Genomic DNA, 16989 nt, shown 5'->3' with positions numbered 1-16989 from the left:
GGCAAGGTGAATCTGACATATTTGGAGACATATTTCCACAGAATGACAGCTCTTAAATACAAGATCTTTAGCACTGCTTTCTCCATTCATATATTGACGTGCTGTTCGGCAGCTCAAGGTTCCACATGAAATGCAAATATTAGGCAATGTTCGATTTCAGATAACGTGTGCTCTTCAGTACAAACAGGGAAGGGAAGGGAAACGAGTTCAGCTACTATGACCATGACCCCCTAGTCCATGGGAAGAAAAAAGTACTGAGCTCTTGCAGTAAGGAACAGTCAGAGAGTCCATGCTCTTCACAGCTGGACTTGCTTCCCAGACAGATCTGGATACTGAACCAAAGAACTTGAAACACTGTGACGAGTATCAGTGGCACCCCAAAGCTGAGTCAGTGTGTAAAGGGGGGCTAAGGGAAAGGAGGAGACAGACTTCTTAGCAGGGTCTGTTGTGATAGGACAGGGGGTTTCAAACTAGAAGAGGAAGATTTAGATTGGATATAAGGAAGAAATTCCTTACAATAAGAGTGGTGAGACATCGGCGCAGTTACCCAGAGGTGCCCCATCCCTGCAGACACCCGAGGTCAGGCTGGAGGGGCTCTGAGCACTGATGGAGCTGTGGTGTCCCTGTTCATTGCAGGGCGTTGGACCAGGTGGCCTTTAAGGATCCCTTCCAACTCAAACAATTCTGTGATTCTGTAACAAATTGGTATGGTATCAATAACTATGGTTATGGATAGCCATGGAAAGTTCAGGTCATTTTGCTTATTATTACCAACAGATTATTAATGTTTGAATTTAAAAGTTGGAGAGGCTCAATTAGCAAAAACAGAGGTTATTCACTGGAGTTCTTCTGGTTAGTTGTCTCTTCAGTTTTTTGGGCTGCTCTTTTTGTGGAGAGGATTACAATGAGGAACTCTGCACGAGGCTTTGTCAGGCCGCTGGCAGTTCAGAACACACATGGAACGAATTAGAAAGTAAAAACTGAAGCATTACTAGAGCCTTTGCATGGGGAAAAAAAAAAAAAAAAAAAAGCCAATTAAGTGAGAGCAGACACATTTTTCACTCCACGCACTGACGGCGAAGGCACAGGCAGAGTGAGGGCCGCCGGGCCCCTCTTCCCGTTGCTGTTTCTCACGAACAAGATCTCGCAGCGGCACCGGGGGCTGCCAGGAGGCAGCGCGGGGCTGCGAGGCGGGGCACGTCCGTCCCTCCGCGCTGGGCCGGCTGCGGGCTTCCTCCGGCGGCCGCGGGAGGCGCGGCGGGGGCGGCTCCGGGTCGGGCGGGGAGGCGGGAGCTGCCGGGCCGCCTGCAGCCTCCGGAGCCGCGGCCGCCAGCCGCACGCCGTGGTGAGGTGGCGGCGGGCAGAGCCGGGCGGAGCGGGGCGGTCGAAGAGGAGCTCGCTGCCAGAGCGGCTCTGCGCTGGGCTCGGCGTTCCGCAGCCCGTTTTGTGGAGGGTCTTCGATTGCGGTGTTTCGAACCGGCAGGAAAGAAAAGAACGAAAGTGGCGAAGCCGAGAGGAGAGCACGCGGCGTGAGCTGGGGGGGGGAGCGCCGGAGCGAAGTGAGCTGCTCGGAGGGGAAGCGCCGTTCGGATCCAGAGGGTGGCACTGGATTTACATAAACCGATCCATTTCATTATCCTGGATACTTCAGCGCCTGCTGGCTCTCTAACCGATACGCTCTCCGCGAACACTGCGGTTTCAGGAGTATAAGAAGTGCGTGCGTTTCGTGCTCCGGCGCGTTCCCCTCCCCGCAGCCCGGCGCCCGCCTCTCGCGCAGCGCGCAGCCCTGGGCCGGCCTCGGGCCGCACTTCCTCCGTGCCTGCAGCGCTGCGTCCGGGGCCCCGTGCTGGAAGAGGGGCGGTGAGCTCCTGGAGCGCGCCCAGAGAAGGCTGAGAGAGTTGGACTAATGATCTTAGTTGTCTTTCCAGCCTTGGTGGTTCTACGATTCTATAGAACCGCTTCTTGCAGAACTTGGATTTCTGCTTCACCTGCTTCTCTTCTACATCTCTTCACAGTGTGTTCATACACCAGTTTTTGAGTGCGTGCCTGAAACTTCTCGTGTCCGGCAGGTGGGTGCGGTGAGCCTGGGTGGTGGTAGTATGAGGTGGATAAACGTGCGAGTGAAACTGAGAGAAGTAATCTGGAAAGCTGACATCGGTGTCATAGAGCTGACACTTCTTTTTTAATTTAGTTTCTATTCTTTATCGCTCGGGTCTAAGTTTTAGCTTGTCATGTGTTATCTCAGCCCTTGAATGAGCTTTGCAGCCCGTTATTCTCTTGCTGTTTGGGTGTCTGTGTTCTGGGATGGATGCGTGGAGGTGCAGCCAGCAGTGCTTCCAGCATTGGGCAGATGGTGCCTTGCCTGTAGATGGCGGGGGATCAGTAACAGAGCGCCGGGTGGGACCCAGAAATAATCTGCAAAAGTCATCAGATCTCAGGAGTGTGATACCTCCAGTGTCTCGATTTTATGGCAGCCACTTGATAACAGGACAGATACCGGAAGTTTCCACAAGTCTGTGTTGTGTTCTCAGTTCCTTGTGGCAATCAGAAGATCTTACTTGGGCCAAAAGGAGCTGATAAAAGTGAATTACAGGCATACAAATAACTTCACGAAAATGGTGACGCATAGCAGCTTCTTTTCCAGGTTAACTGTAGCAGTATACTGAAGCAACAATTTTTCTTTTTGGAAACGAAAATCTAGTTGTACTCGGTGTAGTTGGGCTACGTGGTTACAAAAGTAATACAAAGCAACACTTTCAGGCAGAAAAGGGTGAAATGGGTGTTGAAAATGGTGTGTCACTTCCTTGTGTCCTGCCACGGTTAGAGGCTGGGGCTGTGTGGTGAAAGGGCCTTTTCTTGCCACGGACAGAAAGCTGTTATGCAGGTGAGCACAAAGATCCCCTATGTGCTCAGAGTTCAGCAGGCAAAAAGATTTTTGCTTAGAACAGTTTTGTGCTGTGGAAGCACAACCCAGGTACCATCCACTGCACAGGCGTTTTATGACACTGCACAGAGCTGAACTGAGCTGTCTGCGTTTCATGTTTGAGTTTCTGACCGTTCAAGAAACATTCTCAGGCTTCAGTGACCTGTCTGAGAGCCCTGGGTGAGGAGAGAGGAGCCGCAAGGGTTCTCATTGCTGAAGTCTGAGAAAATTAACTGATCTAAGTAGCTTCACACAAAAAATTGGAGGTGAATTTTCCCCCCACATTTTGCAGTATTGATTTGCTCAGCAGTGCATGAAAGCTTATTAATTTCTTACTCTGTGCTTGTGAAATGAATAAAACCTCTCGAGCAAATACAAGTATGGAATGTGCTTGTGCTGTGTGCTTCACACACGTGCTTTTGTGCACCGAATTCGCTGTATTCTCACTGGGCAGCATTTGCTTTTCTTGTATGTGCTATAAATAATTCCCTAGTGGACTTTGCAATGTGGGTGGGTGAGATTAGATATCTGGATTGTGAGGATGAGTGCTGGGAGTCTGCATTCTCCTGGGAGCACGATCCCTGCATCATCCTGAGTCATTCACACTTTGTACTGCAGGTGTCCTCATTAGGAAGTAAATACTCTTAATTCTTCATAAGATTTTCTAAGCCTATAATCATTCTAAAATACATTGAGGATACTGTGCTGACAGCTGTTAGCCAAGGGACGTTTGTCATTGTGTGTGTATAGGCTTGTGGTACAGTAATTCTGCATGGCTAGGAGGCTTTGAGATAGAGGTTTGGAACGATTAAGAACACACACAGGCAAAGCGGAACCTTTGTTCTCTTTCTGTCTATTGTCTATTCTGTCTATTGTCTAGAGGATTATCTTAAACAAGGAAAGCAAATATGGTGACAAATAAATACGTTTGTAATGTTATCCCTAAAAATATAAATATCACAGTTCTGGGTGGAGTAATCTTTCGATCCAGAACTTAGCTTTTGAAGTTACAAGGGCCAGACTCTATAAAAGGACACAGATACCAGAAAGAAGACTTGAGTTCAAACTGGAATTTTCCACTTAGGGCTCACCTAACACAGCAGTGCATTAAGCTTCATATTTTTTTTCTTTTTTTTTTTTTTTCCCATTGGAACATGAATTTTCCAGGGCTGTTCCTCAGCCTGCACTCAGAACTGTGGCCACGAAGAGTCATGTTCTTGGCTGCCGTGCTAAGTCTTCTTTCTGGTATGTAGATCCAAATAGTGCCCTGCAGCCCCCACGTGGCATTCAGGTGGGGCTGGCATTGGTGCAGTGGGGTTATTTGTGGATTTGGAGCCAGGAAGGTCTCTGCTCAGAGCACAGCAGCCTTTCAGCAGCAGTACAGCAGCTGGCTACCAGAAGTGAGCTGTGTTGAGTTCTCTGTGAGAAGCAGGAGCTTAGCCACCACAGAGGTGCTATAGTGAATGAAAGCATCTTTTGAGGCTAAAACACCAGCCCCTGCCTCTGGTATTTCCTGTTGGCAGTCTATCCACGTTAGGCAGTGTGTTGACTTTAGATAGCCTGGTTGGTCAGAGACATGGCTGTTGTAAACTGCTGCATGGCTGCCCCACATACGGATACCTGCCTAGTTTTACTGGATGTACATAGCCTGTGTTAGAGCACGTGGTTCAGAGGCTGTGAAAAGCACGTGTTCTGGCAGAAATATGCTGCTTACTTTACGTTGTCCCCCTTAACTTGCCTTCCTTTTGTTTGTGCTCTTTTAGCTAGATGTAGTTTACTTCAAAACCAACTTCTAAAAGTTACAAAGAGCATTTTGCCATTGTATCTTTGGGTGAAATAAAGTCATATAAAGTCAATAAAGACTTCTTATTAGGAAGCAAATCTTTACAGTGTTTGCAGGAGTAATTGGTGCATGAAGAATACTTGTTTTATGGAACGTGAGCTCATTGCAGCCTTTCAGTACCTAAAGGGAGCCTACAAACAGGAGGGGAATCAACTCTTTGAAAGGGTAGATAACAGCAGGACAAGGGGAAATGGTTTGAAGTTGAGGGAGGGAAGATTTAGGTTGGATGTCAGGAGGAAGTTCTTTCCTGTGAGAGTGTGAGGTGCTGGAACAGCTTCCCAGAGAGGCTGTGGATGCCCCGTCCATCCCTGGAGGTGTTCAAGGCCAGGTTGGATGGGGCCCTGGGCAGCCTGGTCTGGTATTAAATGGGGAGGTTGGTGGCCCTGCCTGTGGCAGGGGGTTGGAGATTCACGATCCATGAAGTCCCTTCCAACCCTGGCCATTCTGTGATTCTGTGAATGTACATATAAAAGAAGTTTAGACCAAGCTGTGCAGTGTGAGAAATACACTAATTGTAGTTAATTTTCAGCAACTGGATTGAAGTGACTGTTGGACCACAACAAACCCTGTGCCTGTCCTTCTGCAGTGGAGCGGTCTGCAAACAGCAATTTAGTCAAGGAAACTTCTCTGGGAGACGGTGCTCTTGCATTCTTTTCCATTTCACAACTTCAGCAGCAGCAGGTTTATTCTACAGGATATCAGCTTCTTTCTTAGAAAGCTGATTCCTTGTTTAACAAGGATGTAATGGGGAGACTCTTTCCATGTTTAATTGGAACTTGCTTTCTCTGCTAAACCAAGACTACTAGCCCTTGCTTTTCATAGCCTCTGAACCAGCTCCGTTAGGAATTCCGATCTGACACGTTCACTTATGGTTTAATAAAGCAGTCTTTCTTTCTGTTGCTAGGGAGCCCTTGAGATGACAGCCATGGCAGAATTCAACAATGTTCAGTCGGTGTCTGAAATGCCAGAAGAAGCTGAAGCTAAACGTGGCTTCTATCATAGAATGTTTTTGGAACCTCAGGAGGAGAAGAGGAACCTGAAGGCTCTGATGGTTAAACAAGTGAAGAAAACTTGCAGCTGCACTCCAGCCAAAGTTAAAGACTGTGTTTTGAGTTTCTTTCCCATCTTGCAGTGGCTTCCTAAATACAATCTAAAAGAGTGCTTACTGGGAGATATAATGTCTGGTGTGATTGTGGGGGTCTTGCTAGTCCCACAGTCAATTGCTTATTCTCTCTTGGCTGGACAGGAGCCTATTTATGGCCTTTATACATCCTTCTTTGCAGGCATTATTTATTGCATATTTGGAACCTCTCGCCACATCTCTGTTGGTATCTTTGGTGCACTTTGCCTGATGGTGGGACAAGTGGTGGATCGTGAGGTGCTGAGAGCTGGCTATGAGTTGGAGCCAGCTGCTCTTAGTGACCACATGGATACAGCAATGCATGTGAACTCCACCATTGCACCTGTGAACCAGACATTACAGAAGCTGCTCTGTGATAAAACCTGCTATGCAATAAAAGTGGGAGCCACCATGACCTTCATAGCTGGAGTTTATCAGGTAAGAGGAAGTAGACAAGTATTCTGTGGAAATAGTTTTAATTCTGTATGTGGTTGTTCATATGGGCAGTTTGTTGGGGTTGCACATGTCCTTTGCATCTCGGGCAAATGGATTTAAGCAGGACTGGATGTTGTCAGTTACTGTGGCACAAGAAACTCCTCTGTGCTCTCCTTTTTGTTTGGATGGCATTTTGTACTTGCTTTGTTAGCTTGCTGATGACTGCAAGGACCTGTGTGGAACATTGCTACTCTCACACTGATCTGCACACTGCCTTCCTTGCTCTGCTCTAAAACTTGTATTTTCTGACTTATATCTTAGGGCTCAATTTCAGTGGGCCAAAATGTGGCATGTTAACTATTAATTCCAGGCTTGAGTCACTTGCATTTATTAAACAACAACAACAACAAAAAAAAAACGAAAAGAAAAGAAACCAAACCTGAACAATAAAGCCATTTCCAGATTCTTTTTATTTATCTCTAAGCTTTTTTTGTGAAGCTTTGTTGTTTGCCCATTCAAAGCCAAATCAATGCCACTGCATATTACAAGGATGGATAGTAATAGGACAAGGGGAAATGGTTTTAAACTCAGAGAGGGGAGGTTTAGGTTGGATATTAGGAGGAAGTTTTTCACTCAGAGGGTGGTGATGCACTGGAACAGGTTGCCCAAGGAGGCTGTGGATGCCCCATCCCTGGAGGCATTCAAGGCCAGGCTGGATGTGGCTCTGGGCAGCCTGGTCTGCTGGTTGGTGACCCTGCACATAGCAGGGGGTTGAAACTAGATGATCATTGTGGTCCTTTTCAACCCAGGCCATTCTGTGATTCTATATGAAGAGGGTACTACTGAGATAATAAAGCAGTTTTGAAATGAAGCTTTTAGTTACTACCATATTAAAATATGTTATTTATTAATATTTTACTCTTCTGTCTCTGCTTAGATTGTAGAATTCAATGCTTGCTGAAATTAAAGCAGATATCTTTGTTTTTAGACTGTCATGCATTAACCAGAATGGATTTAGTTTTAACTGTACTTCAGAACTGTGATATTTAAGTTCGTGAGTTCACATTCATTTCTTCCTACAGTGACATTCACAGTGATAGCTCACCAAAGTGTAGAGGAAAAGAAAAGGAGACATTTTAGCTCCGTTTAACATGAAGCTTGCTGGGAAAGAAGGGACATCTCCCTTCACATGGTTAGGGTAGATCTCCTGTGGGAGAACACCAAGGATTTCTCCATTCAGCTAGCATTAATAAAAATTAATGCCAAGGCACTTCAAAAGTTTATCTCTATTTATGTAATCTGCATCACAAGAGTTTGAAGCTCATATACTTTCCAAGTTGGATGCAGCAAGCTTTATGAAGTGCAAAGGGCAGCTGTTAGATCATAAGCTGTATTTTTATTGCAGGTTGTCATATTTTATTGCATGAGACATACAAAAGCATACATTTTGGATCTCTGCAAAGTTCACAGAGATTGAAAGAAATTGAGATAGAAATGGTAAAAGTAACTAGTATTCCAAATGTGTTTTTTTTTCTTGGGACCCTTTTTTCTGAACCCAGTGAGCCAACAATAAGCATGGGTTCAGAGCACGGAGGCCTCTGTGACCACTAAAAAAGCCTGCTCTGTGTTGGAAGTGCATTTCATTTAAGCGTGGTGCACAAGGAGCAGCTGAGTACTGGAGACTGTCTTTTTCATGCTGAGACCATGCCTTGTCCTCCAAGGCCATGTTTCTTACCCACTTTTTTCCAGATCCCCACGATGATGACATCTACAAAGTTTGATTCCTAATCTCTTGTATGTGGTTGATTCCTTGCAGGTGGCCATGGGTTTCTTTCAAGTGGGCTTTGTCTCAGTGTACCTCTCTGATTCATTGCTCAGCGGATTTGTCACGGGTGCCTCCTTTACCATCCTGACATCACAAGCCAAGTACCTCCTGGGTCTGGACATTCCACGGAGCAGTGGCGTCGGCTCCCTCATAACCACGTGGATAAACATCTTCAGAAACATACACAAGACTAACATGTGTGATGTCATCACCAGCTTTTTGTGCTTTCTTGTTCTTATCCCGACTAAGGAGCTTAATGAACATTTTAAATCCAGGCTCAAGGCTCCAATTCCAGTTGAATTAGTTGTGGTTGTGGCAGCTACTCTGGCATCTCACTTAGGGAAGCTGAAAGAAACCTACGGCTCAAGTGTTGCTGGGCACATCCCAACTGGCTTTCTGCCACCCAGCCCTCCTGACTGGAACCTGATTCCTAACGTGGCATTGGATGCTATCCCCATTGCTGTCATTGGGTTTGCCATCACTGTTTCCCTCTCAGAGATGTTTGCCAAGAAGCATGGTTACACCGTGAAGGCCAACCAGGAAATGTATGCCATTGGCTTCTGCAACATCATTCCCTCTTTCTTCCATTGCTTCACAACAAGTGCAGCTCTTGCTAAGACTCTTATTAAAGAGTCAACAGGCTGTAGAACACAGGTTTCTGGCATTGTGACTAGTTTGTTAATCCTAATAGTCCTCCTTGTGATTGCACCTTTGTTTTATTCCCTTCAGAAATGTGTCCTTGCTGTCATAACCATTGTAAACCTCAGAGGTGCCCTGCGAAAGTTCAGGGACCTGCCAAAAATGTGGCATTTGAGCAGGGTGGACACGGTGATCTGGCTTGTTACTATGGCGTCCTCAGCACTCATCAGTACTGAGATTGGTCTTTTGATTGGTGTTTGCTTCTCTATGCTCTGTGTCATTTTTCGAACTCAGAAACCAGAGGCACCATTGCTTGGCTGGGTGGCAGAGTCTGAAACGTATGAGTCCCTGTCTGCTTATAAGAACTTAGAAACGAAGCCAGGAGTTGTGGTGTTGCGTTTTGAAGCACCCCTCTACTACATCAACAAAGAGTGCTTCAAATCCGCGCTGTACAAGCAAACTGGAGTCAACCCAGCCTTGGTGAAGGCAGCGAAGAAAAAGGCAGCAAAAAGATTGCTTAGAGAGAAGGAAGCGGGTTCTGGTGGCAACCAGACCAATGTTTCCATGGAGCTTGTGTCTGAGCCGTTGGGGTTTCACACGATAGTGATTGACTGCTGTGCAGTCCAGTTTCTGGACACAGCAGGAATACGCACGCTCAAAGAGGTCTGCAAGGACTACAGTGAGATAGATGTCCGGGTGCTACTGGCACAGTGCAATCCTTCGGTGAGGAGTTCCCTAATGCGGGGAGAATTCTTCAAAGAGGGGGAGGACCATCTTCTCTTCCACAGCGTGCATCAGGCCGTGGACTTTGCACTGGGTGCACAGGAGCACAGCAGGACCTGTGCTTCTAAGAACTAGTTGTGGGAAGGCAACGAGTTGGAACAAAGCCTGGAAAAAAATGAGCATTGCTTTATGTATGGTACTGAGTGAATGCAACTCTGAAGTTTTTCATCATCTGTATACGAACCAAAGAGTTTCATATGAACATTCATCTCATTTCTCTTCTGCCATCAACTTTCCTTTTCTTGGTTCTCTTCTGTTTTGATGATCAGCATGGAGGTCTTTCTGGATGAGACAGGCTTTAGAAGCATTCTAGGCAACCCATCTAGATGAATGCTACAAGGCAACTCATTTCTTGTTCCTTGTTGAGAAATTGCTTTTTCATATCATCACAGCCTTTTATTTTTAAGGAATGACTGACAGGTACTGTTTACTCTGGTTTTTATCAAGTTGTGATTGGTTAGTCGTATTAGGACAGATAGATAAAGAAAAAAATCATGTAACAGAAAAGTCTTAATGCACAGCTTATAACTTACCTGTCACCTCTGGACGTTGCTTTGTCATCATGTGTTGACAGCCAAATGCAGCCAGATGAGCAGGGGCACGGTTATCTAATTTCTGTGCAGCCCCTTACACGCCAGGAAAGATTGCTCTTTTGCTCGAATCTCTTTGGATAATCTCTCTGGAAATATTTTTATTTGGACATGATTGCTTAGAAGTCTGATTCATACTTACGGTCAATTGCTTGTTTTGTTAGTAATTAGGAGTGCGTTAGGATTGTGAACATTAGATATGAAAGATCTCTAATTCATGGGTTGCAACACAGTACAAGCCAGTTTTACTTGCAAAACTGACAGAACCACAGACATCAGAATGAAAAGGGCCCAACAGATTATCCAGGCCAAATCTGCCTGTGCCTTGCAGACTTCCTGTGTGAATGCAGGTTTTATTGACCATAAATCCTTTACATATGCTCAGTCATGGGCCTTCTGTAATGGAGGTGTTGGCCAAGAAGAGAGGTAATCAGAAAAAGAGCCAGAAAGAAATCAGCTGAAAGCTCTTCACCACCTTAGTGTAAATAAAACTTTGTACTTTGCTTTTAAGTTATGCAGAACAGTGAAGAGTCCCTATTGTTCATGTCGAAATAAAGGCACTGGGTAGGAAGACGTTCTCTGTTCTTACAGCAACAGAATACAATTATGAAAGCATAATTGAAAGATGAACTTTTTTTTTTTACTAACTGCCAGGGGAGTTTATAGTCTGAACTGCAGTTTCTTGACAGCTTTTAAGAGGGAAAAGGTGTTGTATATGACAATAAGCTCATCTTTAATCATTCAAAAATGAGTCAGGAATCAAAAAAGTAAGAACATGCAATGTAAATCATGAAACATTTTCTAAATAGAAATACATTTTCCATTTAGGATGATTTTATTTTTCTGAGCAATTGGGAACTTTTCCCTTATTTCAGTGAAAGCTGAAATGTCACACGGTGCTTCAGTCTAGGAGCTGAGAGCTCAAGAGAAGGAACAGACAGAAGGAAGTTAAGTCCCAGGACCGGCAACATTTATATGCTAGGTGAACTTACTACATTTTTTTAGGACATCATAGGAGTGTATGAAAACATTTAGGGAGTGGGCAGGGTGGATGCTAGCATGTATGGAAAAGGAATTGGACTTACTAAGGCAACAGCGAGTCTTCAAATATCAGAGATTCTAAAGGTTCTGCAGTGTTCAAAAAACACAAATGATTTTCTTTCGTAGCCTTAAGGCACGTTTATACAAGGAGGTGAATCCCAAATAGCTACTGCTGACTTTTTTTCTTTTCTGCATAAACTTTTATTCTGTGCTAAGAATCCCTTTTGCACTTTGGGTAATTACAGGGACCAAGTTTGTATTATCAAAGTGGGGGCCACTGTCAGGAGGGAGCAGCTCCAGCAGCCAGGATCTTGCTACAGGACGGCTTTCAACTCTAAACAAAATTACCCGTGCCATTTTTAAATGCCTACCCCCAGCTATTCATTTTCACTGCTTTGCCCCTCAGGCTGGGCAGCTGAGAGGGAATGAGCTGCTCTGATGGTCCTGAAGGCTTCCTCCTGGGCAGGGATGGAAGCAAAGCAGAAGGTGCTGTGGGTGAATTTTTCCTGTCTGTGCTCATGACTTCTCCCCATCCATGCTGCCCAGGAGAGGATTTTTGGATTTGTGACCATGCACAGTGATAACAGAAGAAGAAAATAAAAAGTATTTATTAAACACCTTTTTTTTTCAAATTTTAAATTTATTTCCACCTGTGCCAAGAAGGGAGGAATAACTGCATCAATTCCAAGGAGCAGTACTACAGCTGTAAAGGATGCATATTTGTAGCACCTGAGTGTTTGTTTGCATTAAAGCACAATAAAACAGCCATAAATTGATTTTCAAGGAATTAATTTAGATTACAGCTAAAAGATAGACTGAGGTGATTTATGTTTAGCTAGAGCACATCATGCTTGGCCGCAGTGCTGTTTGTGCAGCCACAATTGGCAGTGTAGCCACCAAACTGAATTTGAAGCAAAACACACAGACAAAAAATGTATTAAAATGCAACTGCAAAAGCATCCAGCCAGCAACAACAACAAAAAAACAACTTCTGATGTTCTTGGTTAAGATAATATCTATAGGCTGCAGTTTATTCTCTGTATAAAAGCATACAGCCCTGGTCGGAAGGGAATACAAATAAATGCCAGTTGGCAGAGAGTTAATGTAATAGGGAGTCCTTTGGCATGAACTGAAGGTTAGAGCTTATCGTGACTGGGATTTCTTAAAATGGTGGGTTTTCAGGCATTTTTCTTTTAAAGCATTTTTTTTTTTTTTAATGGAGACACAAGTGTAAGTGAATTCAGGCCCGCTAGAGCAAGCAGCATGCCTTGCTTCAGTACGTTTGTGGATCCTTGAGAAATAATCTAAATTCACATTTAGGCACTGAGGACCACTGAGTGAAAACTGTTGCCCTAAAAAATTTGTTTCCTAAAGGAATTTCAGACACGTGTGTATACACAGATATCTATATATACACACGTAAATGTACACACACCTTTTGCAGCTTTATGTCTCCAGTTGTGCTTTTGCAAAGTGGCTGCTTCCATCCTAGAAGGGGCTCTCTAGCCTTCCGCTGACTTAAATAAACAGTGGAACACACATACAGGATTTTAGAAGGGAAACTGCTATACCCAGTACTATCTAGTGCTCCTCTTATCCCTTCAGCTTAATTTGTCATCTACAAAAAGGACGAATCCTGGAATGGTTGCCTTTGAGCTACCCAGAATAGTGGCATTTGTTGCAGAGGCCTTCGCAGCCCAGGGCCAACCTGGAAGGTGCATAAACCTGTTGTCTCCTGTAAGGCAGCTCCCAGATGTCTTAATTCAGCAATTATCTGTCGAAATGAGGAATTAACAGATCATTAGCACATTCATTAACGGTAACAAGGTGGCATTATGGAAATTAACACTTGCAATCTCAGCTATACTGAAGGCTTGTGGAAGTATCTTTAGTGGTCTCCTGCTAAATGTCAGACTATGTTCCTTGCTGCTATAGGCAGTAGTTTTCAGCTCCTGATGTGCCAATTGCACTAATAAATGTTTCACCTGTGTAAATGTTTTGACACAGAACCAATTTTTAAACCATTTCAAAAATAGGAAATTGTTTAAAAATGTGATGCATGTGGTACTTATATTTGGATTTATGATGACGTAGTGGAAATGCTCAGTCATGGCTTGAACCACTGATTGAGCACCTGGTGGGAAGGCAGGGCCAACCCAGGGGAGCTCAGGTGCACGCAATGCAGCTGAATGACTGGGAGGGATGGAGCCAGGGTCTGCCATTTCCCAGGCCTCATTTGAGGGTTGGCAATGGAGGGGAGGGTATCTGATTGAAGATCCCTGCCTACCTGAGGTCTTCTCAAGGTAAGCAGATTTTCTTTTGTTTCTGTGTCTATGGTTTTTGCAGCGGAGCTCGTTCTCACTTGTTGTAGCCTGGGATTGTGTCACTCTGCTGTTACTGCTGTACTTTCCTCCATGTTGTAGCACTACAGAATTACAATTGTCAACTTTGGTCCTGTGTGATTTAGTGATCCAGATTTCCTAGCAAGTTGTTGCAGCTCTGGTCATTGCTCTTCAATTCATCTCCTCACCTTCTTTCATACTTCTGTGTTTGTTTGTAAGGCACTGTATGTGATTGACTGTAAATAGAATCTTAACATATTTTAATATTACCTATGAGCTGCTATTCAGTTTTCGTGTCAAATCTTCTAGTGAGACCAAAGCTCCTGAGCAAAGACTGCAGAGGTACCCCCAGACTCGTGTTTGGGGCTGTGGGGAGCAGCCCCATGTTCCTGCTGGGAGAGCCAAGCCAGACCTGGGGCTGCACCAAGGGCTTGTGTACAAGCAGCAGTGCCTCCCAGGACAGACAGACGAGCCTAGCAGGAGGCCTGCAGTGGCACTACATACAGCCATGTGCCTTTTTTCCATGAGTGTAAAAATAACACAGGGACCTCATTCCTGTCTGGTGCTGCTGCATGAGTCAGTGTCCCATCCTCAGCATTAAACGGGATTTCTGGTTTTGTGATTATTTGTTTTTGTATACTTCTAATCTAATTCTGTACTTGACTCCCCTAGGAAAGACCACAAAGCTGCTCTGACATCTGTACTCCTTCCTCATCAGGTTGCAGCGATGAACAGGGAGATCTCTGTCTTTAGGGGGGGGGGGGGGGTAAAAAAAAATATGGCGTTTCCTTCAGCTCTACTTATTTTGCTGGCTTGTGCCAAGAGATGTTGAAATCACTTCAGGCTGATGGGCCTGAATTGCAGACAGGAGGTATTGCAGGCAGAAAGCGTTCTGGGTTTTTGAGTCAGTTGGTCCCAGCTGCAGCCCACATCCTTGTGCCTGTGTGTGAGCTTTGTGCCAGATACTACATCTGCATCTTGCTTGCTGTGCAAGCCTGCCTGGCGAGGTCTGCACTTCCTGTACCCAGACCTTGTTGGGGCAACACTACAAATCTCCCCAGGTCCCGTTCTTTGAATCTTTCACCCAAAGGCTGTTGAAACTCCCTGCTCCCAGCATGCTTGAATACCTGTTAGCAGGTGTTGCCTCTAAGAGGTTTTTAATGAGACTGAAGTCATCACCCCCAGGATCCAAACTGCTGGCCTAGATCACAGAAACTTGAAGATGAGGAAGCCCTATTGGTTGGGTGTGAAACACTTCGGGCAAATAGTTCCTCTTCAGGATGTTACTTTCTGTTTTTTTTTTTTCTTTTCGTATGCTTTAGAGAGATGATTAAATTATTTAAGTGATTGAAGTTTATTTTAACAGCATTAACTAAGCTAATGAAGCTGTGATGCAGATAAGATCATCTGCTAATGCAATCCAGGGTGCCTTTTGTCTGTATGCTTGTTGTGCTTTGCTGAGTCTCAGGCTAGGATGTGGTTGTGAATCTGGAATATTGATATAATCGCCCTCATTAGAGGGGATTTGCACTTCTACTATGCTGGCATAGCTAAAAGGGGCAATGTCTTTAGTGCAGATGAGGCTCTGCGCCTTTGCATTTTGAACAGCTTTGTTAAGTCCCAAGAATTACTTGCACTTGGTGGTTGTGTTTGTAAGCCTCTGTTGGAGCAGCTGCTCACGTGGAAAAAGAACCTGATCTTTACTGACTCAATAGAATTTCTTCTGAAGTAGAAATCATTTGGAGTCTTGCCTTTTCTTTTGAAATGATTGTAATGCTAAAAGTGTTGCCTCTGGTTAGGTAAAATGATTAATATTTAATATATGTATTTAGTTTATAGCATAATTAGTACCTTTTATCATATTTCACAGAGATAAAATAAGGCATGTTGCTATTTCTCTAACGTGAACACTACAACATTACAGAACACTACAACATTTGATGGAGAGTCAAATCTCCATTGAGGAAGTGTACTGCCCAAAATATTTGAATTCTGAGTCTGAAAGCACTCAGTTCTTAGACCAGCTCCCAGATAATCTCAGGACTGCACAGAATAATGGGAAGCCAAACATTCTGCTGGACTTCGGTCCAAATTTTAATGTCTAACTTCTGACTTTAGAAATGAAATTTTGTGATATAAATCTAACTGAAACTTGTTTAAGGAGAGATAAAGCATCACTCTTCCTGGTAAGCACATGATGATTTCATCAGCCTCTGGTTATTGACAGTCATCTCTGGCACCATGGTATAATCTGGGATATGATTTCTGAATTATTCTAAATTCAGATTGATTTTAAGATGCTGCTTGTGACAATGTATTGCTCAGTGAATTAAAAGATAAAATTTTGCCTGGAGTAGCTTTTTCAAATTTGGGAGTTAGCTTAAACAAATAGGACCTCAGGAATGGAAAAACTACTCATCTGACTAGACCAGTTTACAGAAGTAGTTAGTTTGGAAAGCTGCATAGTGTGTATAATGGATTGCCTTTTTATTACTATTTATAAGTGCAGTATAAATGAGGTGTGATACTTCCCCCAGTTTGGTGCTGGAATCTAGAGTGCTGGGGAGGCTGTCTGCCCCTTGCCTTTGCCTGTTCTGTGTGTGTGTTTGCTACGTAGACGTGGCCTTGTGCACAGCCTGAGATGTGTTGCCATCAGCTCCTCAGGAGTGCTGTGCTCACTGACCAAAGCCTGTGATGGGAGTCGTGTTTTGCCAATCGTCTTATATTCTACCAATAAAACATACTTGGGGCTATATCATCTGCCTGTTGCTGACTCTACATTTTCTCTATCTGCTTGTTCTGTATCAACTGCCATTTTAAAATGCTGATGTGCCTTATTGTCATTGCAGAAGACTGTTAAAAGAAGAATTTTCTATCAGTTATGGTGTCTTTATCAGTTATGATGTCTTTACCATCATTAAAAGATATTTATGTTCTTTTCTGCTGTCAGATGTATGCTTGATACCTTAACAGATGCTGCAGCTTTAAATTTTAAGAGGAAAAGCCACACATCTGAGCAGTGACCTACTCCCTGTTTCTCTTCACAGCTGCACCAGTCACTGTTGTAAACGTGGTGAACACAGCTGCATGCAAGTCTGGGTTTCCTAAACTAGTAACTAGTATGAACTTTCCCTGCACTGTTTGGTACACAGAAGCACACACGGCACAGAAAAAGGTGTTAACAACACATGGATGGCTTCCACCTTCTATCTTAGGTGCTCTGTGCAAGAGGCTGTGGTTTTCTTGTGAAGAGATGTGGCTGTAATAAGAAATGCTGACAGCTGTGTGCTGCGTCAGGGTGAGCAGCACCCTCCTGTGGGCCAGATTTGAATTCCCAAGATGCAAGCAATGTCAGATGTGTGTATTTGCAGCACATGGCATTGCCTATTCAGCTGTATTAAAAAAAAATAAAAAATGCTGCAGTGTGTTTCAGTGCTATTTGACTTAA

The 16989-nt window shown here is 44.2% G+C and overlaps 1 protein-coding gene across 2 annotated transcripts; it reads left to right on the top strand.

The window, feature by feature from the left end:
• The first annotated feature begins 1271 nt into the window (after positions 1-1271).
• On the top strand, positions 1272-16477 carry SLC26A2 (solute carrier family 26 member 2). 2 transcript variants are annotated; one of them, XM_031598064.2, is made up of 4 exons: positions 1272-1713; positions 2016-2069; positions 5671-6324; positions 8138-16477. In XM_031598064.2, the coding sequence occupies exons 3-4, from the start codon at positions 5683-5685 to the stop codon at positions 9641-9643; spliced, it is 2148 nt and encodes a 715-aa protein (XP_031453924.2). In that variant the 5' UTR covers positions 1272-1713; positions 2016-2069; positions 5671-5682; the 3' UTR covers positions 9644-16477. The 2 variants fall into 2 exon arrangements, with proteins under 2 accessions (XP_031453924.2, XP_090006951.1); XM_090150825.1 differs by lacking the exon at positions 2016-2069.
• Positions 16478-16989: the final 512 nt, after the last annotated feature.

Source organism: Phasianus colchicus, chromosome 15 (genome assembly GCF_987193195.1).
Source record: "Phasianus colchicus chromosome 15, bPhaCol1.hap1.1, whole genome shotgun sequence".
Lineage (NCBI taxonomy): Eukaryota > Metazoa > Chordata > Aves > Galliformes > Phasianidae > Phasianus > Phasianus colchicus.
The sequence above is the reverse complement of the archived record's forward strand: the minus strand, read 5'-3'. Positions and strand labels throughout refer to the sequence as shown.